At 38.5% G+C, this 19,434-nt stretch overlaps 1 protein-coding gene across 1 annotated transcript in view; it reads right to left on the bottom strand.

Annotated features, from left to right (window-relative positions):
• ULK4 (unc-51 like kinase 4) overlaps positions 1–19,434 on the bottom strand; it is a 244,877-nt gene that overhangs the window by 182,500 nt on the left and 42,943 nt on the right. The window contains exons 12-15 of the mRNA XM_008068561.2: positions 16,128–16,232; positions 14,029–14,089; positions 11,719–11,900; positions 10,856–10,902 (exon numbers count right to left, since the gene is read on the bottom strand). Of these exons, the coding sequence (XP_008066752.2) occupies positions 10,856–10,902; positions 11,719–11,900; positions 14,029–14,089; positions 16,128–16,232 (395 nt within the window). The remainder of the gene's footprint in view (positions 1–10,855; positions 10,903–11,718; positions 11,901–14,028; positions 14,090–16,127; positions 16,233–19,434) is intronic.

The raw sequence follows: 19,434 nt of genomic DNA, 5'->3' as shown, positions 1-19,434 counted from the left end.
TTCCTAAAATCCCTGTAATTTTACTTTATAAGCTATTCAAAATAATAACAGCAATAGTTTATATACCTATTGCTAAATACAACTACCATATACCATGTATAATATAACTCCTTCATAAGACTGGTTCCTCCTCAGAATTCAGGTTTTTTTCCTTCAATGTCAGCACTTAGGTGCCCCCAATGATTCTGGACACTGTATCTCAGAACCACCCACATCTCCACATGGCATTTAAAGCAGTACTGTCTAACAAACCTTCATGTGCGGACAGAAATGTTCCATAACTGCACTGTTCCATACAGTATCCACTAGACATGTGACTACCAAGCACATAAAATATAACAGATGCAAGTGTGGAACTAAATATTTAGTTTTATTTTATTTGAATTGATTGTAAATTTAAGTTTAAATGTAGTTACTCATTTGTTTACTTGTTATCTGTCTCCCCCACCAGTCCATACAGTCCCTGAAGGCAGAGCTTAGTATCCAGAGTAAAGCAGCTTCCATAAATGCTTGTTGAATAAACATAGTATCAACATCAAAAACAAAGTAATTAAACACATCAGTAAGAAAGGAGTGGCTGCACAAGGCAAAAAAATGAAACAGGATTTCCAATGTAAATCTCAAAGTCACATTCAAGGCTATTAAATGCAATTAAATGAAAAAAGATTCCTTTTAAACTAAAAAGGAACTAAAAATAGTATGATGTACAAAAGATAAAATGGGTGAATCTTTATATACCAAATAACAAAGCATGAGAAGTAAATTCGGTAGTAGTGGTAAAATTCAATCTACTTCTCTCCGAAGCACAGAGAAGGCAACAATATGTGTGTGAATATCCATACATACATGAACAAATTCGAGCATCTTTAATAAAACTTACAAAGTCAAAGTAGCGCACATATATATCAAACTCTCCACCCTACACACAGTGACCACACTTATTCCATGGGAGTGTTTATGGTGTTTATGACTCTGTAATCAGATGTCCTGGACTCAGTTTTGGCCCCCTGGCTGGGGGTGAGGGAGTTAGTATCCTGGGGCAATCACTCACCTTTCATGTGCCTGGTTCCTGGTTACCTCATAAGTAGTACTAATAACTCATCAAGTTGTTCTAAGAATCAAAGGAGATTATCCATGTGCATAAATTATCATAATGTCTGACAATTAATATGTGCTGAATGAGTTAGTTATCGTTACCAAATTATTAAATGACTACATTCATGGCATACTTTTAAAAATGTTTTTGCATTAGACCACAAAGATAAATTCAGATTCCCCAAAGGCAGAACTGTACAGGACTCATTGTGATGCAATAAAAGTAGAAATTGCAAATATAAACCAAAAAGCCTAAGCACGCATACATTTAAAGTGCTGCTATATACCTTATATGTCACATAACAAATGAAAACTTCCATAATTACAATTATGTAAATAACACAGATCCAAACTTATGAGACATTCTCTTTCTTTAATGATAGCAGACTAAACACTGAAGCCTACCTTTCTGATTTCTCAAGAGTCTGCTAAAATACAAGTTCTTGTAATTAAATTACAATTGGGAAAAAAAAAGACTCAAAGTGGACTAGAATGTTTGAATCCTAGATGACATACAAAGAAAGTTAGACTGACAGAGATAAACAGAAGAATTCCCTAAGAACCACAAGGTAAGGACAGACATTCCCAAGGAAGCTCCAGGGACTTGGAATAAAATAAAACAGAAAGCAAGAATCAGCCACAGGACAATTGTCAAGCTAAAGAAGTGCACAAGGAACAGCTTAGTCAATTAGGACCTGCCTCCTTTCCATGTCCCTCCCCACCACCCCCACACAATAAACTCTGCAGCCCTAGCCTTCAGGGTTAACATGGAAAATTATCCCTACAGTGAGCAACCTTCCTTGGGGCAGAACACGGGTGTGGATGTGGGGAGCAGAGACTGTGGTGGAGAGGAGTCCTCCACATACTGCAGCTGGAAAGCCAACTCCACTCCAAAGAAAAACCTACTCTGGCAATTACAAAGGCCTCTAGCCTGCCTACCTGACCTTCAGCCAGCTGGTATCCCAAATACAAGTTAACCTGTCAACAGGCCTCACCTAATCACACACACCAGTCCTTTCCTTAAGGAAAAGGCAGCTGAAGAAATACTTGAACAAGCATAGAGGAAACTTGTATTGCCAACTTCTATGCCAATCAACGAAATCATTTATTCCTAATACAAACTAAAAACCAAAGGCCACTAGACATCTGAGAAATCAACAGTATTAAAAAGCAGGAACAGGATGAAAAAGAAGTGACCTACAGGTTTACAAGATAAGAACACAATTGTTATAACCCTAATGCTTAACCTTTCATATCAGTTATAATATTTAATTCTAAATTATTCCCCAAGAGAATTTTTATAATCCTTATATTTATCCTCAAGTTCAAAAGTATATTATCTACCAAAGGTTAGCAGCTAGGAAAAAGGACCAATCAGAGGACAAGAAAAAGAACAAAAACTTTCAAATACAACTGTTGAAATAAAAAATTAATTGGAGATCTTAAAGAATAAAATGAACAGGGTTAAATACCAAGCTTGAAAGCTCAAAAATAAACTCAAAAAAAAAGTAATAAAAGAGAAAGTTTGGCAGTTCTTCAAGAGGTTGAACACAGTTATCATATGACCCACAATTCCACTACTAAGCATGTATGCAAGAGAAATGAAAACATTTACACTAAACCTTGTGGACAAATGTTCAAAGCGACATTATTCTTAATAGTCAAATGTGTAAACAATCCAAATGTCCCTCAGGAATGAAAAAACAATGTGGTATATCCATACAAGAGAATATATTCAGCCACAAAAAGAATAAAGTACTGATATATTCCACAACTATGGGTGAACTTTGAAAGCATTATGCTAAATGACAGAAGCAAGAAAAAAAGGCCACATACTGTGTGATTCCATTTATATGAAATGTCCAGATAGGCAAAGCAATAAACAAAGTAGATTCATGGTTACCAGAGGCTGGGAGGAGGAAAAAATGGGTGTAGGGTTTCATTGGGTGATAAAAATATTCTGAAATGAGACAGTGATGATGGTGGTACAACTTTAAATATACTAAAAGTCATTTAACTGTACACTTTAAGAAGGTGAATTTTATGGCATGTGAACTGTATCTCAATAAAAAAGAGAAAGTGAAAAGGCAAAAGAAAATTTGAAAGAAGGGTCGAAAGACACAGTCAGCAGCACGGGGAGAGAATGCATACTCCAAAGTGTTGCACAAAGTTGAGCCACAAACTGAGAGACATTCTTGAAAACTTTTAAAAAACAAAAACAAAAAACCACCATGATGAAATCCAATCAACCAAGATGTGAAGTGAAGCAAAGAAACAGAAACTGTGCTAAAAAAATTATCAAGAGAATTTGTTTTACCTTTTTCAAGTATAAAACTTGTACTAAAAAAACCCAGCAGGGCGCAGAGGCTCAAGGCTGTAATCCCAGCACTTTGGGAGGTCAAGACGAGGGGAGTGCCTGAACCCACGGGTTGAAGAACAGCCTGGGGAATTTGGCGAGACCTCATCTCTACAATAAATCAAAAAATTAGCCAGGCATGGTAGTGTACACCTGTAGTTCCAGCTACTTGGAAGGCTGAGGAGGAAGGATCGCCAGAGCCCAGCAGGTGGACGCTGGGGTGGCCATGAACATGCCACTGCACTCCAGCCTGGGGGATAAAGTGACACTCCAACTCAAAAAAAAAAAAACAGAAAAATTCTTTCTTCAATTCGCATCTCAGGCTGGGCATGGTGGTTCATGCATATAACCCCAGCACTTTGGGAGGCAGGGGTGGGAGAATCACTTGAAGACAGGAGTTCAAGACTAGCCTGGACAAAATAACAAGACTGCATCTTACCAAAAAAAAAAAAGAAAAAGAAAAACAAAGTTGATGTCTCACAATCCCTGATTTCAAACTACAAAGCTACGTAATTAAGACACAAAACCAAACATACAGACCAACAGAATAGAACAGAGAGCCCCAAAATAAACCCTCACATATATGAGTAAATGATTTTTGACAAGGGTGCCAAGACTATTCAATAGAGAAAAGACAGTCTTTTCAACATATGGTACAGGTAAAAATGGATACCCACATGTCAACAAATGAAATTGGACCCTTATCTTAACTATATTCAAATATTAACTCTAAATGAATTGAAAACCTAAACATGAAAGCTAAAACTATAAAACTCTTAGAAGAAAATAAAGGGAAAGAGTTTATGCCATTGGATTTGGCAATGATTTTCTGGATATGATACCAAAAGCATAGGCAACAAAGAAAGAAACAGATGAACTGAGATTCATCGAAATGAAAAACTTAGGCCCCCAATGACTCAAAGGCGTGGGATCTGCTAGCAACTGGAAATGAAAAACTTTTATACATCAAAGGACACTATAGTGTAAGAAGGCACCCACAGAATGGAGAAAAATATTTGCAAATCATTTATCTGATAAGAAATTCATATTCAAAATGTATAAAGAATTCTTACGGCCGGGCTCAGTGGCTCAGCCTGTAATCCCAGCTCTTTGGGAGGCCGAGGTGAGGGGATTGCCTGAGCCCGCGGGTTCGAGACCCGCCTGGCCAGCTTGGCAAGACCTCATCTCTACAATAAATCAGAAATTAGCCGGGTGTGGTAGTGCGCGCCTGTAGTTCCAGCTACTTGGAAGGCTGAGGCGGATGGATGGCCAGAGCCCAGCAGGTCCAGGCCATGGTGGCCTGGAGCAGCCACTGCACTCCAGTCTGGGTGACAGAGTGAGACTCCAACTCAAAAAAAAAAAAAAAAAAAGAATTCTTACAACTCAACAACAGAAAACAACCAATTCAAAAATGAGCAAACAACTGAATAGATATTTCCAAAGAAGATTATACTAGTAGCAAGAATCACAGAAAAGATGCTCAACATCACTAGTCATAAAGGAAATGCAAATCAAAACCATGAGATACCACTTCACACCCATCGGGATAGCTACTATCCAAAAAAAAGAAAGAAAACACCTATATTCATAGTGGCATTATTCACAGTAGCCAAAGGTAGAAACAATGCAAGTGTCTAGCAACAGAAGGAAAGATAAAATGAGCTATATACATACAACAGAGTATTATTATTCAGCCTTGAAAAGGAATGAAATTCTGGCACATGCTATACCATGAATGAACTCTAAAGATGAGACAGGATATAGCTAGAGAAAAGCTAGACAGGCAGACAGACAGGCAGGGTCCTCTGGTAACAATGTAGTGAACTCCCAGCAGGCCTCTCAGGCTCAGTGTGAGTAAAAAAGCTCCCTGTGAGCCTCTCAAACTAGAGCTTAAGTACTCACCGCTGGGTTCAAAAATCAACCAATCAGCTCACCATTAGGCCCTTACCTCCTGCTGATTGGTCCTCGATACTGACCAATCAGAACAGCTACAGCTCACAACTAGTGCTAGCCAATTGGCTTGGACTTAGGACTATGTAAGCACCAGGTTTTCCGCTCTGGTGGGCAACCCCTTCGGTCCCTTCCCACTGTGGGAGGTTCTCTGTCCTCTCAATAAATCCTGCTTTCTTACTTTCCTGCTGTCCGTGTCCCTCATTCTTCCCGGGCATGAGACAAGAACCTCAACCCTGAAGAGTTGCAACCTGAAGAGCTGCGACCTGAAGAGCTGTAGAAGAGCTGCAGAAGATCGTTGGAGCTGAAGAGCTGTGCACCCTATAGGCTGGCTTGCCAGCCAATGGAGCCAGCTGAATTAGAAGAGCTGCCAAAAGAAGGCGAGACTCCGAAGCTGAGACACCCGAGGGGCTAGGCTTGCCAGTCCACCAAACTAGCAGCACTCCCAGGGCTTGGCTTGCCAGCCCATTAAAGCCAACACTCTGGGGGCTAGGCTTGCCAGTCTACCGAATCACAACACTCTCAGGACTTGGCTTGCCAGCCCATTAGACCTGACACTTCCAGGGCTAGGTTTACCAGCCCTTCGAGGACTGTCTCTGGGGCTTGGCTGGCGCACCCATTGAGCTGACACTCTCTAAGTCCAGGCAGACTTGAAAAATCTGCATCAAAGACATTATGCTGATTGGGCACAGTGGCTCACACCGGTAATCCTAGCATTTTGGAAGGACAAGGTGGAAAGACTTCTTGAGTCCAACAGTTTGAGACCAGCCTAGGCAACATAGCCAGACTGCAGCTCTACAAAAAAGTTTAAAAATTAGCCAGGTATGGAGGCACATACCTGTAGTTGCAGCTACTTGGGAAGCTGAGACCGAAGGATCACCTAAACCCAGGAAGACATGCTAAGTGAAATAAGCCAAACACAAACGACTTATGTTATTTGATTTTATTCATATGAGACACCCACAATAAGCAAATTCATAGAGATAGACAGTAGAATCTAGGTTACCAGGACGAGGGAGGAGAGAGGGGAAGTTACTGTTCAATGGGCAAAGAGCTTCTGTTTGGGATGATGAAAAAGTCCTAGGAACAAATAGTGATGATGGCACCACTATTCAATGTGAATGTATTTAATGCCATTGTACACTAAAAAATGGACAAAATGGTAAGTTATATGTTATACATAATTTATAAAATTTTTAAAATTAAAATATCATACCATGTGAATTGTACCTCATAAAGTTGATTGGTAAGGATTATAAAATTTGATAAATATTCTCCACTGAAAGTTCTAACAGAAGAGCATTTTTAAGCACATTGACTGGGAATGTATGTTGATACGATGTTTTTCAAGAGCTTTTCAGCAATTTAGCAGAAGTCACTAAAACATGTATTGCCTTCTACCCATTTGTTCTAATTTCATGAATCTATCCTACAGGAAGAAAGAAAAAAGCAGTCACAAAGACTTAAGCACAAAAAAGTCCATCAAAATACTATTTACAGTACAATACTACCCAAAAAAATTTTTTAAGTAATCAGATATTTGCAACATAGAAAATAAGCATACCTTAAAAACATATCCTAGAAAAATTATTAATGACATTTAAAAAATACATATATTAGGATGGACGTAGAGGCTCATGCCTATAATGCCAGGACTTCGGGAGGCAGAGGCAGAAGGATTACTTGAGCCCAGAGGAGTTCCAGACCAGCCTGGGCAACATAGCGAGACCTCATCTCTACTTTAAAAGAAATACACACATACATACATACATACACACATATATACTACCGGGGGAAGAATCCTACTAAAAGCATATAATGTGATTCTAACTTTTTTTTTTTATTTTAAAGATGTAGAGTACAATTCAGGGTTAGGTATACAAGTGTTTATTATGCAGGAACCCTTGTTGATGAGGTGTGCCCTACCTCCCCTGGCAGTTTCCCACTACTGCCAATCCCGCCCTCACCTTTCCCTGGCAGTTTCCCACTATTGCCAATCCGTTTCTTATAGTATTATGATAATTGTTCAAGGTCCACTTATGAGTGAGAACATGTGGAGGTACTTAGTTCTTTGTTTCTTTGATAGATCACTCAGTATTATAGACTCTAAGTCCATCCAAGTTTCTGCAAAATTCATAATTATGTCTTTCTTTATGGCTGTGTAAAATTCCATTGTGTATATGTACCACATTTTTTTTATCCAGTCCTCTTTTGATGGGCAGTACGGTTGGTTCCATGTTCTTGCTATTGTGAAAAATACTGCAATAAACTTGCGTGTGTAGGTATCTTTTTCATAGAGTGATTTGAGTTCCTCCGGGTATATTCCCAGAAAGGGGATTTCAGGGTCATATGGAAGGTCAATTTTTAGATCTTTTAGAATCACCAAACTGTTTTCCATAGAGGTTGTACTAGTTTACACTTCCACCAACAGGGTAGAAGTGTTCCCTTTTTACCACATCCTCTCCAGCATCTGTTGTTTTTTGAGTTATTTGTGAATGGACATCCTGACTGGAGTTAGGTGGTATCTCAGTGTGGTTTTAATTTGCATTTCTTTGATGGCTAGTGAGGCTGAGCATTTTTTCATGTATCTGTTGGCTGCTCCTATGTCTTCTTTTAAAAAGTATCTATTCGTATCTTTTGCCCACTTTGTTATGGGGCTATTTATTTTTTTCTTTTCAACATGTTTCAGTTCCTTGTAGATCCTAGATGTTAGGCCTTTGTCAGATATAGAGTAGGCAAATACTTTTTCCCAGTGGGCTGTCCCCCAGCTCTTTTGATGGCTTCTTTGGCTTTGCAGAAACTTTTTAGTTTGATGGGGTCCCAATTGTCTTATGACATGGGCACTTGGGGTTTTGGTCAGGAATTGGTTGCCAATTCCAATTTCTATATGGGTTTTGACTACATTTTCTAAGGTTCTTATAGTTTGAGGTTTTATGTTTAGGGTTTTGATCCATTTAGAGTTGATTTTTGTGTATGGTGGTAGGTAGGGGTCGTTTTAATCTTCTGCATATAGTTAGCCAGTTTTCCCAGCACCATGTGTTTTTTTATCATGCAGAACAAAGCTAAGGTATAAATATATCTACTTCAACAGTAATTATCCCCAGGACCTACATCCTATGTTATTGCATACAACCTCAGGTCAGAAAAGGCTCACTGGAGGAAGTGGCATTCAAAGGGAAAAACAGAACAAAAGGCTTCCAGTAGGGGACTTATCTACCCTACTGTTTGTCATTATACTCAAAAATTGTTTTACAATTAAACTTCAATTTTAAAAAGTGAAAAAAAGGAAGCAACTGTGGATTTTGGTATCCTGGGGGGAACTGGAACCAAACCTGGAACAGAGAGGGAAGGCTGTACTTGGAAAGGATTAAGAATGTCTGTCTTAAAATATCAGCGGGGCAGCCTGTAATCCCAGCACTTTGGGAGGCCGAGGTGAGTGGATTGCCTGAGCCTGCGGATTTGAGACCAGCCCAGGCAACTTGGTGAGACCTCATCTCTACAATAAATCAAAAAAATTACCTGGGCATGGTAGCGCACACCTGTAGTTCCAGCTACTTGGAAGGCTGCGGTGGATGGATTGCCAGAGCCCAGCAGGTCAACGCTGGGGTGGCCATGAGCGTGCCACTGCACTCCAGCATGGGCAACAGAGTGAGACTCCGACTCATAAAAATATATATATATCAGCAGGAGGCACCCTATTCAAGGACATAAGTTTTAAATAAAACATTTAAATAAGTATTACATTGAGTTTTTCTTTTGTTTTGTTTTTGACTCAGAGTCTCACTCTGTCGCCCGAGCTGGAGTGCAATGGCACGCTCATAGCCACCACTGCCCCCACCTGCTGGGCTTAGGAGATCCGCCTCAGCCTTTCAAATAGCTGGAAGGAATTACAGACACACACCACCACGACCGGCTAACTTTTGTGATTTATTGTAAGATGGGATCTCACCATGTTATCCACGCTATTCTTGAAACTTCAGGCTCAGGCAATCCTCTCGCGTTGACCTCCCAAAGTGCTGGGATTATAAACTGAGCCACCATGCTCGTCCTACACTGGTTCATTTTTAATGGGCACACTATAAACCTTTTCAAGTATTAACTGTACAACCATTACCTAAAATCCAGTTTTGTATGTATTGCCAGATTTTACTTTGGAAGAGTAGCACTAGAAGATGCATAAGTATAATTATCCAAAAAAGCATTTTGTAAATGCCTATTTTTTCCCCCATGTTTCACAAGCATAGATGTATAATTATTATATCACCACCAAAATTCACAAAATCCCTTCACCTCCATTTTTTCATGTGCTTCTTTTAACAATCATATGAAATAAGCAAACTTGGTGATAATAACCACAACTTCCACATTCACAGTACAAGCACCCACTAAGAATCAAGCACTATACAAGGCATTTCACATATTTATCCCATTCAAAGTTGAATTATTACCAAAAATCTATGAAGTAGTTACACTATCCCCATTTTATAGATGAGAAAACTGAGGCTCAGCAACTAAAGCAACTAGTCCACAGGGCAGATCTTTAATCCACACCCAGATCTGTCTGAATCCTGAACCATTTCCTTATCCCACTTAGACATCTCAGGAAGCAGAGACTTATGGGCAAGACAATCATTTGGCCAAGACTTATGGGCAACCAAAGTCCAAAACTTTCTAACACTTGATGTAATGTGGTTGTTACCTGGCATGCTGCTTCTATAGAAAGCAAGTACACTTCCTTCCATTAGGAGTTTATAAACCATAATACCTCTAGAAAATAACATCAAAGGGAAACTATGTGCTACATGAGGGAAAGATACAGGTGGCAAATGGAAAACTTCAAGAAAGTATAAATAAATTAAAACACAGGGATCAGAGTTAAAATGGGCTTTTTCTGAGTCAGAGTATCATTCTGTCGCCCAGGCTGGAGTGCAGTAGCAAGCTCACGGTCACCTCAGCCTCAACCTGCTGGGCTCAGACGATCGTTCCACCTTAGCCTTCCAAGTAGCTGGAACCACAGGCGCGTGCCACCATGCCCAGCTTATTTTTTGATTCATTGTAGAGACGAGGTCTCACCAAGTTACCCAGGCTGGTCTCAAACCCCTGGACTCAGGTAAGTCTCTCACCTAGGCCTCCCAAAGTGCTGGGATTACAGGTTTGAGCCACCACATCCAGTCTGAGTTAAAGTATTTTATAATGAATACTCAAAAGTGTAACAATCAATAAAGTTTCCAGAATTAACCTAGATAATCCCAGAATTGTATTAGGATAAGAGACTTTTTAAATCTTTTTAAATTTACAATTGGGACGCCAATAGAAATTGCCTATGAATCAGAGTCATTATTACTTCAGAATAATCTATAATTAGTTAGGATCCTATGCTTTTGATAAATAGGTATACTATAATTATTTAATAAAACCATGAAGAATAATTTTTTAAATATAAATGTTACTTACATATCCCAATTTGGAGCTATTCGCAAATGCTGAATTAGCAATTGGAACTAGAATAAAAAATTAAGATGTACGTTTAATCTACAGAAAATGACAGCTAAGTTAACATATTAGAACTTTATACAAAGAAAATGTACATTGCACATCAAAAAATATTATTTACTGACTTGTAAACGCACTAGTATATGAATAAGATTAAAATTAGAGCTAAGAACAGTACTTTTAATTTCTCTTACCACTTCATATTCCCTAAATGTCCACTCCTATCCAATAGACACACACTAACTACCAAAAAAGTAACCTTAATACTATCCTAAAAGTAAGTGAACTTAAATATTTTCAAGCCACTTTCCCAAATGAGGATCCACTATAGAAAACATTTCCAAACCACTGTCATTTCTTTCTGGTAAATTCCCATAAGCTTATAAACGAACCAACACATTCCAAAAAGTAACATTCCCAGTGGAGGGAGGGGGAAAAATGTCTTAAGAGACTCACTGGCTCCCTTCAATGTCACATTAGAAACCTTGCAGTTTACCAGGATGACCCAGTAAAGGGGCTCCCTATTCTACATGGTAGTTTACTCCAGTTACTGATGAGAAGGTCTGTCTTATGATTTCAGATATTTTAAAAATCTTACAATTATTACAAGATAACATAAAATGGAAGCCTGAGTATTATTCAAAAAAAGTTCAAAATCACCACCTACTCTCAAATGCTTTCAGACCTACGGTCAAACAGAGGATTATTTTCATAAATCTAAATCCTTGATAAACCACTTTTTTCGTTATAATTAAGTAAAATTAATATTCTAGCACTAATTTTAGAAACACAAAAGTTAAAGTATAGGCCTGTCACAGACCTACCAGAGGGGAATGGAGGAGCCTGGTGGCCACCTCCTGGTGACCAGCTGCCACACATAAATAGCAAAGGAGATTCAGCTTGGCTCGGGAAGCCCCCATGCTCTTCTCAGTGGAGTCAATCTGTGAGCACACTTGCTGCAAAAAGTCATTCCAATCTTGGTCTTTCAGAAACAATAACTTATCCACTGCAGAGGGAAGAAAATAATAAAAGTATGTATGATCTGGAAAATAACTGATGGAAACATTATATGAGAAATAAAATACACAAAAAAATTTGATAGCTAAGAAAAGCAGTAACTAAGGAAAGCAGTAACATTACATGGTCAAAACAAAAAACACTCCAAAGATGACATGATTTTTATTTGTCCTTCCATATTCCTCATCTCTTTTTCCACTCATAGAAAGTATTTTTTAAATTTGTTGTTTTTGTTTTTTTAATTTTAAAGATGTGGGGTATAACTCAGGATTCGGTACATAAGTGGTTATCGTACAGGTGAAGCCTGGGTCTCCCACTGATCCCTTACATCACCTGGTTTGGGATCAGGTATGTTATTGATGCTATGTGCTCTCCCCCTCTCCCTTGGCAATGTCCCACTACTGCCAATTCCTTTCTTGTAGTATTATAATAAATGCCTACCCATGGAAACTTTTAAACTATTTCAATGGAAGGCAGATGCCTAAAGAATTATCCCACAACCTCAAATATAACAAAACACAAAGTTACATAAAATTAAGGCACAAGAAAACCTTTTTGTATAAATAAATCAACCCAACTCCGAAACACTGAGAAAGGCACAAATTCCACTGTTCTTAAAGAGTTCCAATAAAATTACTGTTAAACATAGCAAGGTCAACATGACAGCTGAAATCATGGAATTCCTACCTCCAAATCCCTGTACATACCAAAGGCAAAAGCTAGAAAGTGAGATGCCACTTATAATTAATATATTTTTAGATGACCTCTATCTTTAAACAAAATTAATTTTAAATATAATTTCCTAAATAACTCAAAGAAGAAAAGAAACAGACTATTATTCCCAGATAATAATTCTCTAGGTTTTCATAAATAATGGTTCTACTTGGCACTGAAAGTACTATTAACATTTTACTTCACTTTGGCCTTTCAAGACTGTCCTTCTAAACTGTTTCTTTTTTGTTCTTGTCTGTAATTAAACTGACCAATATAAACTATTAATTGATTTATTTAAATCTGAATTTATTTATTTTTATTTATTTTTATTTTTTTAGAGGCAAGGTCTTGCTATGTTGCCCAGGCTGGTCTCAAATTGGGCTCAAGCAATCCTCCCACCTCAGCTTCCCAAAGTGCTGAGATTACAGGTGTGAGCCACCACATCAGCTGTATTTTATTTTAAATTTACCTCAAATCATAGAATCTACTCTAGCCATGATGAAGAATTTTCTCCAAATTTAGCACAACAGCTTAAAATACAACTTTTCAAACAAAATAAACCAATTTAAGGTAGGTAAAAATTTCTGAATAAGACTTTCATTAGCTGAACAGAAATGTAATAACCATCCCTTAAGTATCTCCATTTTCGACACCACCCTCATAAAAGTGAACTATATAGTTCTGTTTTCAACTGCCCTGGTTCCTCAAATAGAATCACAATTCTCACTGTTGTCCTCGACCCATACCAGCACCATAAATGGTAGAAATTTGCCAGGTGCGGTGGCTGACACCTGTAAACCCACCACTTTGAGAGGCCAAGGAGAGAGGACTGCCTGAACCCAGGAGTTCAAGCCTGGGCCACATAGTGAGACCTCATCTCTACAAAAAATCAAAAAATTAGCCATGAGTGGGGGTACACACCTGTAGTCCAAGTTACTTGGGAAACTGAGGTAAAGGATCGCCTGAGCCGAGCAGGTCGAGGTAGCAGTTAAAGCTACAGCAGCCATGATAATGCCACTGCACCCCAGTCTGGGTGACTGAGTGAGACTCTAACTCAAATAAATAAATAAATAAATATTTGGTGGAAATTCAACCAGCTCTACAAGAGGAAGGGCAGAAGACCCTCCCCACCCAGCTACAGGCAAACTTGCCCAGTTCTACAGGAACAAGTCTACCAACAGGAGTACAGAGCAGCCCAGACTCAGCTGAGCAATGTCAACAGCTGGCCACAAATGGATTACAGATTGTTTATAATTTGCATAACACTACCCCAAGAATACAACCAATTGTCAAGAAAATATAAATGTAGTTATACATATATAAATATTCTACGTACAAATAAATTTCATATTTGTACTGCACACAAAACGTCTGCATGTTTGATAAGCACTTTATGATCCTACCTGAATTTGCTGGTAGATGCAATATTTTGGGGTCAAATTTAATTGGTGGCTGTTTCATTATCTGTGGTTAAAAAAAAATGTAAGATGTCTTTTGAGATGGATATCTGTTTCTTTATATGTTCTTTATATCAGATTATAATAATGAGAAAAAAGGATGTTATACAACTTAATTGTCACCAAAAATAACAAGAATTCAACAGTGCCCTTTCAGATTAAAGTACACAAATATAGAAAACTACTTTTAAAAATCATTTCAATTGATATCAGCAATAAAGTAAAGCTTCATAAGGAACAATTCAACCTATCTTGGCTCACTCTTTAGCTAATTTACCTCTAGGTTAAAAATTCAATCATGTGACAAATATTTATTTGGTACTTGCCAGGGTGAGGCACTATGCTAACCACTAACAGGAATACAAAGATATGAAATGACACCATCCTATTTTCAGAGAGCTGACATTCTAGTTCTGGGAAGATGAGACAAACATTTGTTAAAGTACAATAAAACAAAATATTCAAAAATGTCAAACAGGCAGTATACAGTGTACAATACAATACGCAAAACATTTCACAGAAAGAAATTTTTTTTAAATAGTAGAGAATACTATTGTTGGTGTGGTTAGAACAGGGTTTATGGAAGAGGTGGAAGACGAGTTGAAGTCTTGGAGTATGGCTAAGACTTGATAGCTGTATGAGAAAAGACACCATTCCAGGAATCTAGAACAGCATTAATGGGAAAGTGTACAATTACTTGAGATACAGTTGGATCCATGAGTTTGGAACAGTCAGATACTTCATCTTGAGGCTTTAATTAAAACCTTTAATGGTACAGTGAGTTTACTATATTTACTATAGTATTCTTGCTAAAAATATATATTCGCATTCAAATCTCAATTCAAAATCTTAATCTACTCATGAGAAATTATTATACAAGCCCAAATTAAGGGACAATCTACAAAATACCTGACCAGCTACTCTTCAAATGCTGTCTATATGGGAAATAAACGTGAATCCAAGAACCCATATGGTCTAAACCATAGTAATGCTCCCAATGAGATAAGAGGAAACAGTTATGTATTAATACAGAAAAAGACATTTTTTAACAAGTAGGAAAATTAATACAGAGAATAGGTAGTAGAATAAGAGTATGCTGAGTATGTTAGAAGTCGAGAGAAAACAGAGGGACTTAGATTTTTTTTTTTTTTTTTTTTTTTTTGAGCCCAGGTTGGAGTACAGTGGCACACTCACAGCCACCCTAGCGTCAACCTGCTGGGCTCTAGCGATCCTTCTACCTCAGCCTTCCAAATAGCCAGAACTGCAGGTGCACGCTACCACACCCGGTTAATTTTTTGATTTAGTGTAGAGATGAGGTCTCACCAAGTTGACCAGACTGTTCTTAAACCCATGGGCTCAGGCAATCCCCTCACCTCGGCCTCCCAAAGTGCTAGAATTACTGGCTTGAGACACCGTGCCCAGCCTACACATTTTTTTTAAAGTAGATATTCATCATCCCCTAGTAATAAAGTATTATATTCCAAAAAACATGAAGCAACAAAACACACTGGGTTAGAAGTACATTGTAAGCCACAACTCCCAAGCTCCACAGTGTCTCCCACCATCTCCCCTGTACTCTTAATAAACTATGAGAGAGTGGGGCTTCTGTGTGATCTTCCCAGGTCAGCCTAGTGAGCATTGCTTCTTGATGACTGCCTTCATAATATATCAGAGACAAGACTATTTGGAGTAAGTCACATAAGTATGTACGGAAAAATGTAGGGACTAAGAACCAAGGTCTGAGGTTGAGAAATCAGCAGCCACTTCTTAGCACATGAAGAGTGTGGTAGGTAATGAAAGGTAAAGTTGACACACTAAAAAATAGGAGAGAAAACTCAGCACTCCATGAAGTGGAGTGAAGCCAAGGGAGAAGGTTGTACACAGGATTGAGGTTGGAAATGTAGACATGTGATATGAATGAAATAGAAGCAGGCAGCAAGAGAAACAGGAAAGATAACAAGGCAAAGAATATTCTGAATGAAATATTCTTTAATTTCAGACCTCAGTAAAGTCTAAAACACAGTGGCTATGGTATCTTTCCACACCTTTGGATTGTCGATAATTGGGGTGATGACAAGATCTGAGTCTGTGTAGATAAGCTCTTGCATCTTGGATTCCAGGTCCTGCTGACTCAGGTGTCTACCTGTAATCTGAAAAAAAGATCAAAAATTAGACTTTGTTTCTGTGACTAATGAAGAGCTTTAGAAGACTGAGTTAATAAGATGCTGAAGAAGACATGACTGCAAAAGGTCACCTATATCAGTGTACTTCAATTACTATTCAAAACTCTTTCACAGTCCCACTGATCTTCAATATCCTAAACTGTATATATAATCATTCCCATTTTACAGATAAAAAAACAAAACTCAGAGAAAGTGAATTGCTCATGTTTATTACTAAGGCTGGTTAGGGTTAGAAAACAAATCTTTATTGTTTGATGTTCTAATACTGTGATGAGGTGAATTGGTTTTTCAATTGCTAGTATGGCTTTTACTTTTCATTCACAGAACACCAATCAATTTATTTCTGCTTTACAGAATATTCCATATGAAGTTAAAACTGAATATTCCATATGAAGAAAAAATTTCAGACTGAAGTGCTGACCACCTGCTACCTAAGTGTTAAACACCTATATATTTAATAAACATAGTTAAACTCAAGTTGATATATAATAAAATGAATAGCTGGACATTCACCATCAGTTATTCCTTTGAGATGTTTCTCTGTGTTCTACTTAAATCAAACTTTTATCTTAGTGTTATGTCTCAGTATTTCACATTTTAAAAAACAAGATTTATGCATTAAGAACTTTTTGGTTTTTTGGAGACAGGGTCTCATTCTATCACTCAGGCTGCAGTGCAATGGTGCAGTCATGACTTACTGCAGCCTTGCACTCTCGGGCTCAAGCAATCCTCTTACCTCACCACTTCCCCTCTCCCACTGACCCCAATAGCTAGGACAACAGGTATATACCATCATGCCCAGCTTTTTTTTTTCCTTTTTTGGTAGAGATGGGTTTTACTACATTACCCAGGCTGGTCTCAAACTCCTGGCCTCAAATGATCCTCCCACCTCAGCCTCCCAAAGTGCTGAGATTACAGGTATGAGCCACTGTACCTGAAACAATGACTAGCAAACTAAATAAAACAGAAAACTTGATTACTGAAGTAAAAAATAAGGAAAAGAAATCATCTAAAACTGAGGGAAGGAGGGGCATGGATAAAGTAACAGAAGAGTTAGCTAATATGTTCATGGACACCAAGACTGTCCCTTGCAATTAAACAAAAGACATAAACACACACACACACACACACACACACACACAAAGTAAGTAGAAACTTTGTTGTTGTTTTTTTTTTAAAAAAAGACTCATACCTATAATACCAGCACTTTGGGAGACCATGGCAAGAAGACTGCCTGAGCCCAGGAGCTCGAGACCTAACTGAGCAATATGGCAAGAACTCATCTCTATAATAAAGAAAGAAAATTCATGGAGCATGGAGACACATGCCTGTAGTCCCAGCTACTTAGAAGGCTGAGGTGGAAGGATTGCCTGAGCCCAGCAGGTCAAGGCTGCACTCCAGCCTGGACAACAGAGTAAGATCCTGACTCAATAAAAAAAGTTCTAAATTTAAGAACATGAACTTTCAAAATAGAAAGACTAGGGTAGACTTACATTGCCACTTGTTAACTATGTGACCCTCAGAAAGTTTTTTTTAAAAACTTCATTTTCTTTATCTGTAATAAAGATAAAACCAACAAACTTTCAGGATTGTGATGAATAAACATGGAGCACTTAAAACAATCCCTGGACCAGGTGCAGTGGTTCAAGCCTGCAATCCCAGCACTTTGGGAGGCCAAGGCGAGAGGACTGCCTAAGTCCAGGAGTTCAAGACCAGCCAGGGCAACTAGATGAGACCTCGTCTCTACATTAAATCAAAAAATTAGCCAGGCATGGTGGCACTTGCCAGTAGTCCCAGCTACTTGGAAGGCTGAGGCAGAAGGATTGCCTAAACCCAGCAGGTCGAGGCTGTGGTGGCCATGAGTGTTCCTGAGTGTGCCTCTGCACTCTAGCCTGGGCGACAGAGTGAGACTCCGACTCAAAAAAAACCACAAAGCCTGGCACTGCTCAATAGAAGACAGGTGTAGTTAACAAAGTCATTTAAATATATACACATGTCACACTGGCTTCACTAGAGAATGGATTGGAGGAATGCAATGGTGAACTGGGAAGGCTGGCTAGTAGGCTACTGTAGTAGCCTGGATGGAAAGGTTGGGCGAGGGAGGGGAACAGAAGGAGAGAAGTCAATAACAGAGCAAAGGGGACAACTCCCTTAGGTCTCCTCCTGCTCTGGGAGCTTTTCTGTCCTCTCAATAAATACTGCTTTCTAAAAAAAACAGAGCAAAGGGCTAGATATCCCTGCTGATTTAATACTGTGCAGGAACTGCTAGTAAATAATCTTGGTGCAAAGACTAAAAGACATTGGTATTTGAAATAGAAGACCAAATTATCTCTAAGTGTAGATGACATAACTGAACATCCAGAAAGCCAAAATTAATGAACTGAAAAATTATTCGAAATAATATAGGCCTGACTCGGTGGCTCAGTCTGTAATCCTAGCACTTTGGGAGGCTGAGGCAAGTGGATTGCCTGAGTCCAAGAATTCAAGACCAGCCCAGGCAACTTGGCAAGACCATGTCTCTAAAATAAATTTTTAAAAATTGGCCAGGCGTGGTAGCACACGCCTGTAGTTCCAGCTACTTGAAAGGCTGAGGCAAAAGGATCAGAGGGTTGATGCTGGTGGGGCTGTGAGCATGCCACAGCATTCCAGCCTGGGTGACAGAGTGAGACTTCAATGCAAAAAAAAAAAAAATTAGTAAAGTGGACCTACTACAAAAATTGTATGTAAAAATTAATTCCCCATAGGAAAATTGAACATAGGCATAAATGCCAAGTTATAACAATTAAATATTCCATTAACAATAGCAAAAAATAAATAAAATAAAATGCTCAGGAATAAAATTAAGTTACAAAATTATATCCTCTTGTTTGAAAATGAACATATCTGTATAAAACTAGAAGTAAAAATATCAAAATGTATGATACAAACATTTCTGATGAGCACCTTGAGAACTCACTAAGAATTGCAACAATTTCCATTGAACCAGACATTGACAGATTAGTTTTACAAAAACAAGGTCAAATTTCCCACTAGTTTTATTTGTCCTTATTTTTCTAAACTCTAAAATAAGTGAGCTAGCCAGGCTCGGTGGCTCAGCCTGTAATCTCACACTTTGGAAGGCTGAGGTGAGTGAATTGCCTGAGCCCACGGGTTCAAGACCCGTCTGGGC

This window comes from Carlito syrichta, unplaced genomic scaffold, assembly GCF_000164805.1.
Source record: "Carlito syrichta isolate Samal-C Ts95f unplaced genomic scaffold, Tarsius_syrichta-2.0.1 Scaffold311198, whole genome shotgun sequence".
In the NCBI taxonomy this organism is placed as follows: Eukaryota; Metazoa; Chordata; class Mammalia; order Primates; family Tarsiidae; genus Carlito; species Carlito syrichta.
Note: the sequence above shows the minus strand (reverse complement) of the source record. Positions and strands in the feature narration are given on the sequence as shown.